The following is a 7,761-nucleotide window of genomic DNA, read 5'->3' on the forward strand; positions in this document are numbered from 1 at the left end:
AAGTTATTATTACTGACGATAATATATATGATGAGAAATTGTATATATCTGTGACTTTTGACCAACTATAATAATTGGTTCCTAAATTATTGACATCCTATGATATTATACAAATTTTCAACACATTTTGAAGTCAATGTTTCACGACACCATGGCAACTACATATGTATTCATGAGTGGCAACTAAATTAAACCTCTTGCTTTTTCAGGCAATCACGTTCGTTTAATTGATTGGCAAAGAGATGAGAGTTTCTTCTCAAATCGTGCAGCAGTGTATTGTTTTACTTGTATATTTAATTCAGTTGATAATTTATAAGAGAAATGGACCATCCTATGATCTATAAAAGGCCACTTCCTTGAGCAATTAACCAATACATCATTTCTTTTTTCATACAATATTTCGATGGCTCTTAGTCGTATCTTCTTCACAAGCTCTTTGCTTCTCTTCTCGTTGCTTATCCTTGCTTCTGCAGGTGATTATGGTTATAGCACCAACCCGGAGGGTGACAAACCAAAGTCTCAGGGTTACAATTCCAAGCCAGAAAGCAATGGTTATGACTCTAAACCATATGTGGAGAAGTCAAAGCCTCAGGATAATGGTTATGGATCTAAGCCAAAGGGCAATAATTATGGCTCCAAACCTATGTTAAGAAGTCAAAGCCTCTAGTAAAGGGTTACGATTCCAAGCCAGAAGCTAATGGTTATAGCCCCAAACCATATGTTGAGAAGTCAAAGCCCGAGGAAAAGTTTTACAATTCCAAGCCAGAAGGCAATGGTTATGGCTCCAAGCCATACGGTGAAAAACCAAAGCCTGAGGGCAGTGGCTATGGTTCCAAGTCACGTGATAATGGTTATGGCTCCAAACTATACGTTGAGAATACAAAGCCTGAGGAAAAGGATTATGGTTCTAAGCCAAAAGATAATGGCTATGGCTCCAAGTTATACATTAAAAAGTCAAAGCTTGAAGGTAGTGATTATGGTTCCAAGCCAAAAGGTGATGGTTATGGTGTCAAACCATATGTTGAAAGACTAAGGGTAATGGTTATGGTGCCAAATCATATGTCGAAAAGTCAAAGCCTAATGGTAACTAATAGTTATAGTTCCAAGCCAGAGGGTAATGGTTATGGCTTTAAACCATACGTTGAAAAGAAGTCTGAGTATAAGAGTTATAATTCTAAGCCAGAAGAAAATGGTTATGGCTCTAAACCATACGTTGAGAAGTCAAAGCCTGAAGATAAGAGTTACGGTTCAAACTTCAAAGTCAGAAGGTAATGGCTATGGATCTAAGCCAAAAGATAATAGTTATAATTTAAAGCCAAGAGGTAACAACTACAATTTCAAGCCAAGTGGTAATAGCTAGGGGTGTTCAAAAGAATCGATTAGAACTAGAACCAGCAGGTATCCGGGGTTCGGTTCCGGTTCCTACCCAGAACCAGCCGTCAACAGGTAGGTTTCGGTTCCAAATTTTTAGAATCATTATTGTGCGGTTCCGATTCCGGTTCTGGTTCCTATAGTTAGGAACCGGAATCGAAACCAGGAACCGAGACTAATATAAAATAAAATTAAAGAGTAAGAGGTTAATAAAACCCTTTAGTTTTAATTAGTTGTTTTTCATTTGAATTATGATAATTCTTTTAAATAAATTTAGGGTATTAGTTTTATTTAAGGTAAGGTTATTAGGATTAGTAAATTGCTTACAAATCTCTGTGAGATCGACCCTTACTTTTGCACACTACACACTACAAGAAAATTGGCATTCAGCGTCTAGCAAAATTAGACGCAGAAAGTCACATTTAGATGCTAAGCCATTTTTAGCATCTAAATTTGGTAGTCGCCTCTTAGTTGCAGTAGGCTAGTCGCAGATTCATAGCATGTCTAAATTTTGGTTTAGACGCGAAAAGTTTTTTTTTTTTTTTTTACGACTAGCAAAATAGTCGCTAAATGCTGGTCAAATTAGTCCCTCAACTTAGACGCTAAAAGTTCAAAGGTAATTTGGTAAAATTATATAACGACTAATCAATTAGTTGCAAAATGTACGTTTTAGTGTTTAATAATTTGTCACGAATCCCGCAAAAATTAGACGCCAAAGGTGTAAGGGTAATTTTGTAAAAGATTTTTGTAACTATTTTATTAGTCAACGAATGTATCTTTTGGTGACCAAAATTTAGTGGTTAATTGTAATACTTTTAGTGCTGAATGTAGAATCTAAACAGTTTTCGTTACTATTTTATTAGTGGCCAAATGTATCTTTTGGTGACCAAAATTTAGTGGTTAATTATAATTATTTTAGACGCTGAATGTAGAATCCAATAGGTTTTCGCGACTATTTTATTAGTGGCTGAATGTATCTTTTAGTAACCAAAATTTATTAGTTAATTATAGTCATTTTAGAAACTGAATGTGGAATCCAATAAGTTTTCACGACAATTTTATTAGTGGACAAATGTATTGTTTAGTGACTAAAATTTAGTGGTTAATTGTAATCATTTTAGACGCTGAATGTGAAATCCAAAAAGTTTTGCACGACTATTTTTTAGACGCTGAATATGGAAGCCATTATACTAAATTACTTTTTGCTACTAAAACATTAGTTGCAGAATGTGTTTTTTTAGAGCATTTCATATTGACCTTCAGCGGAATGCAATTATGCTAAATGACTTTTTGCTACTAAAAAATTAGCTGCAGAATGTATTTTTATTAAGAGCATTTTGTATTGACCTACATTATACATTCAACATGAACAAAATAATGGACACAATATAAAAATCTGATCACTAAATCAAATATNTAATGTTGTTGATGCTGATAACTCACTTACTAATGCGAAATTGACAACATATTAAGCTTGATGTTCTTTTGATTTTTTTTACAACAGAGTGAAAGGCAACAGAGTAAGCATGATATTCATTTGATATTTGACAACAGAGTGGAAATTGGCATGTCTTTGTGATAATTAGTAGCAAAATGTGATTGCGATGAATGAGCTGCTTCATGAGCATTGTGATTAATACAGTTGAACTAAACATGTTGTGTTGATAATTTGTAACGTGAATGAAGTTGGTAATTGAACTAGTAGTAGACTGTGATTGTGATAAATGAGCTACTTCAGGAGCATTATGGTTAATGCAGTTGTACTGAACATGTTGTGTTGATTGTGATTAATGCAGTTGGTACTTGACTCTACTGAATGTTGGAGCTACGAGAGATGATTTAGTTCTTTTGATTATTGCTGATTAATTTTGAGCAGGGGTGTTGTCAATTCTCCTAGGTCCAGCTTAAGAGAAGATGTTAGTAAAGGGGTAAAAGTGCCTGTACTTCCTCCCAGGTTTAGCTCAAGGAAAGAAGTTAGTAAAGGAGTGAAAGTGTCTATATCTCCTCCTAGGTCCAGCTTAATTAAGGGAAGATGTTAGTAAAGGGGTAAAAGTGTCATCTGTCAATATGTTAGTTGTTACCTTTCTGTTAACATTCAGTTACCAATAACAAGATTAGATAGAGATTTGTTATACTCATGTTAACACTATAAAAGTGTACAGTGTAACTAAACAAATATCAAGAAAAACTAATATACCAAATTTTCATATTTCTCTCTTTCTCATGTATTTCTTTACCTTTCTCCCTTTTTCTTTCTTACTTTGCTCAAAGTCTCACAAATACATAGTACTACAACACAAATCATTTTCCTAAATAACTTTAAATAGATATTTTATTTCATCTTAAACATTTAATGTAACATAGTATATATTTTTTGCAATATACAAATAGTTATTACTATGTGGAGGCAAGTTCCTTAAGACATGACTTAAAAAAATATAATTTATTATAATGTGGAGTTTATTCTTATTTATAGCTAGTCTAAGTTAGACCGAAATTTTTTATGACTACATGAAAGTTATTCTTATATTGAATATCACTATAGAGAGGTGTAGGTGTGTGTGTCTGTGTCTGTGTGAAAGTTTTATCACTTTTACTAAGTTGAATAAACTTATGCGGAATGGGTTAACTTGTTCATTTGTGCTTTTGTGTGTGTGTGTGTGTGAAAGTTTTATCACGTTACTAAGTTGATTAAACTTATGCAAATGGGTTAACTTGTTCATTTGTGCTTGTGTGTGTGTGTGTGTGTGTGTGTGTGTGTGTGTGTGTGTGTGTGTGTGTGTGTGAAAGTTTTATCACTTTACTAAGTTGATTAAACTTATGCGGAATGTGTTAACTTGTTCATTTGTGCTTTATAAGTTGGCTTTCATCATCAACATAAACAAAACATCCATAGCAAAATGTAAAGCACATAACACATGTTTACATGTTTCGGCAACTTGCCTACATCCATGGGACCAAGTCTAGTCAAAGCTAATCCACTATGATAAACATTTAGTGTTCAAATACAAAGCTAAAGATAAGCATTAGTTGAAAAACAATCCCTATTATGACAACACTTCAACCTTCACTCTTTGGTTGACCATCAAGCCACCACAGCTAGCTTCATACCACGAGACCACTTAGTCACCCTTGAGCTCCTCTTAAGGTTCAACATCGAAGACACACTTCTGCTCCAGTAGCCTCCAAGCATGCAACAATTGAACCACGTTCCAAACAAGACTCAAACAAGCAAGAGTTAAACAAGGTATATTAAGCCTACCAAAGCATAATGAAACCCGAATGAAAACAACAAAAACCTCAAAGGATATTCAGAGAATTATCAAGGAATATTTAGGCTTAAAATAAAATGCATTAGAGAAGAAGAATATAAAGAAACTTGCCCACCAATGCAAGGGAATAGCCAGCCAACATGTAACTCTTGTGTTTAGCCATTTTGAAAAAGTTTTCACCAAACTTTCCTGGGACCACTGAAAAAGCAAAACGAATTTTCCAGTACACCATATGGGTTAATGACAAATGTATATGGACTACTAACACATATTTCAAGTATGGATAAAATCCTAGCATCTAATAGAGACATGACATGTGTAAAGAATATCTAGCTGGACGAGTGTCATCACACAAAACTTTGATGTGCCAACACGACATGCATGAAAATAGATTTAACTGAGTGTGGTCACATCGATACAAAGAGTTATGATACTAGAATAAAAACAAAAATGATTGTGCAAATACAATATGAAGTCCCCATACCAAAACTAGTGTTGCCATACTAAACTTATAAGTTGACAAAAATACTTACAATATATATATATATATAGATGGTAGATATAGATCAAAAGAGAGTTTCCTTTTTACAATGGATATTGGTTCAACCAACTAAACCTGTGGCACGTGTATGTAGCACTAACATGATAGTCCAAGATTAATTGGCTATACCAACATTTTTTTAAAGGATATTTTTTTTTCCAAAATAACATGTTTAGAAAAAGTTATACCAAAGAACTTTGGCTCGTCACCTTAAAAGCTACCTTGTTAGTTTGAATCTTATCTTATTTAAATTATTTTGATATTATTGCTCTTTCTTATATTAATGGATTTCTTTCTCATTCATAAATGTAAATTTTATAGAAAATTATGCTAACTTGTTATATTATTCATATATTTTTTATTTATTTCACGTATTATTGATTTTAATATTTATTGACGTCATTTTACAACAATTCCCTCAACCACTAACGTTGCTATCATTGATCTCTTCCAATAATTTTGGATCTACTTCCAATATAGTAGGGACTAAAAATTAATGAAGATCACAATATGGTTCTAAATTATCGGTTAAATTCAGTCATATGACCTTTCGAGCCAACCAAATTAAATTTACGTGACAACCGATTAGAATATAGGCATTAGAATTAATTGATCTCCCTACAAGGCGATTTTTAGTCTCTTTTGTACTTCAAATTTCTACTTTTCTACCCGTAGAGGCAAAAGGAAAAAGGATTCTAGCCGAGTAGTGATAGAACCTTAGATCCTTATTAATAATAAATATTAGGGACATTATTTATTAGTATTAATAAACCATATAGTTATTCCATGTGCAAATTGGAATGTACTAAATGGAATATTATTCAGTCCCTGGAATAATCTTCACGGCAGTACAGGATCCGTGAGCAAGGAGGTAACATGGCGCTTCATCAAATGAGAATTGGTGTAGCAATCATCTTCTTTGTATAGGAGATCACCAACGCGTGTAAGATTAAGAACCCGTTCAAGCAGAGGCATTGGAACAGCAGCTGGTTTAATAAATTCCTCATTGGTATCTTTCCAAGCATCCTCAACTTGTTCGCCAAGTAATGTAACTGCCTCTTCTTCAGAAACATTACGCTGATTCAAGTAGCATTCAACTGCTGAAGCAACATGCCCTCTCTTTTGCTCATCCTACACATAATAAATAATGCGGAATTGAAGGAAAAAAAAATCACTAATCTGAATTAGGCTTGAATGAAAAGTGTGAACAAAATGATTTAATGCAATACCTTGTGACCTGAAATGTCATCCATGAGTCTGCCAATTATTGCGGAGGCCTTAACGATTTTGGGATTGCTGAGTACCCATTCAAATGATTCTTCGGTTACTACATCTCCCATCCCCACAAATGATGTGGCAACTGAAGTTAGGTGACCACTGGTAAGTAATGCAACAGACAAATACTCTTCAATTGTTGGTACATATTTTTTGTCACACCATTTAGCTTCGTTGAAGAAATTTCTCCCTAAAATCTTCATCTGACAAACCATAAGGAAATAGTAACAAATTGTGTTACAATTATAAATCATTTACAAGAATTTATATGCTTCAATTGCTTTTCACACTAAAAAATTAACTTCAATGAAATTTACCACATCTTTTGCGTAATCAAGGCGGTATAATTTTCCTTTGAAGGCCATATCTTTCTCAATTTCTCCGTAAACGTCAAGGAGAGCCCCATAAATAATTTTCATATACTCTGGCAGTTGATGCATAGCGCCGACATCCCATCTGAAAAACAAAAAATTAATAAATAAATACGAATGAGTTATGGAGATGACAATAGTAAAAATTGAGGAAATAGAAGAATCAAACCTCTCAATTGCGCCATTGCGGCAGTAAAAAGCTCAAGTTCTTCAATTGTACCCTGTACATCATAGGTGTCATCAAGAATGGAACACATGGCAATCACTTTGCACAGAATCCTCCTAGCCAACCCATAATCAGGCTCAAAATACACTCCCATTACCCAAAAGTATAGCTCTACCACTCTATCTCTTGCAAAAGGTGGCTTATTCTCAACATCTAAAGTTTTCCACCACCTAATTAAATAACATTTGTCAGGAGCCATTTAAATAAATTTACACAAATACAAAGTTTGAAAATCCTTACAATAATCTACACTGTTCAAGAGTGTTAAGTTCAATGAAAGTTGTTTTCCTTTTGCTCAAGGTTTTTCTACCACAAACTCTACTTCTTCTGAAATACCACAGCCCAATTCCACAACCACACAGTCCCATTGGCAACTACCTTTACCACTAGAGGTGGAAAAGCAACCCGACCCGACCCGACCCGCAACGGGTTGCTGTTAATGGCGGGTCAGTCCTGACCCGCCCGGTAACATTGGCAGGCCGGGTTAGGCCCACCAATGTTAGGGAATTGGCTGGCCCAACCCGGACCACCAACCCTAACCCGCCAGGTTAGGCTACAGGTTGGGCCGGGTTAACCCTCTTTTTATTTTTTATTTTTTTTATTTTGTTTTGTTTTATTTTGTTTAAGTTTAAATGTTTAATTAACTTTTCAAATGAATAATTAACAATTTATAAATGAATAATGAGAGCTTGAAATAAACAATAA

General features: G+C 34.3%; 1 protein-coding gene and 1 long non-coding RNA gene across 2 annotated transcripts; one reads left to right on the forward strand and one right to left on the reverse strand.

Moving 5' to 3' along the window:
- The first annotated feature begins 403 nt into the window (after positions 1 to 403).
- LOC116107707 (RNA-binding protein FUS-like) lies at positions 404 to 3,237 on the forward strand. The gene is made up of 3 exons (XM_031393997.1): positions 404 to 599; positions 692 to 1,268; positions 3,168 to 3,237. The coding sequence occupies exons 1-3, from the start codon at positions 404 to 406 to the stop codon at positions 3,235 to 3,237; spliced, it is 843 nt and encodes a 280-aa protein (XP_031249857.1).
- Positions 3,238 to 6,444: 3,207 nt separating this feature from the next.
- Positions 6,445 to 7,271, reverse strand: LOC116107731. Its single transcript, XR_004124524.1, has 3 exons — positions 7,000 to 7,271; positions 6,777 to 6,915; positions 6,445 to 6,662 (listed from the first exon to the last, which is right to left on the reverse strand). It is a non-coding gene; the product is annotated as an uncharacterized LOC116107731 (long non-coding RNA).
- Between the last annotated feature and the right edge of the window lie 490 nt (positions 7,272 to 7,761).

This window comes from Pistacia vera, unplaced genomic scaffold (assembly GCF_008641045.1).
Source record: "Pistacia vera cultivar Batoury unplaced genomic scaffold, PisVer_v2 Contig546, whole genome shotgun sequence".
Classification (NCBI taxonomy): domain Eukaryota; kingdom Viridiplantae; phylum Streptophyta; class Magnoliopsida; order Sapindales; family Anacardiaceae; genus Pistacia; species Pistacia vera.

Bases quoted from the DNA above. Each gene is read 5' to 3' on its own strand.
- LOC116107707 (XM_031393997.1), top strand. From the start codon at position 404: ATGGCTCTTAGTCGTATCTTCTTCACAAGCTCTTTGCTTCTCTTCTCG. The intron at 600-691 runs GTTATGGATCTA...ATTCCAAGCCAG, and splicing joins GTCAAAGCCTCAGGATAATG to AAGCTAATGGTTATAGCCCC. The intron at 1,269-3,167 runs GTAATGGCTATG...TGATTAATGCAG, and splicing joins TCAAACTTCAAAGTCAGAAG to TTGGTACTTGACTCTACTGA.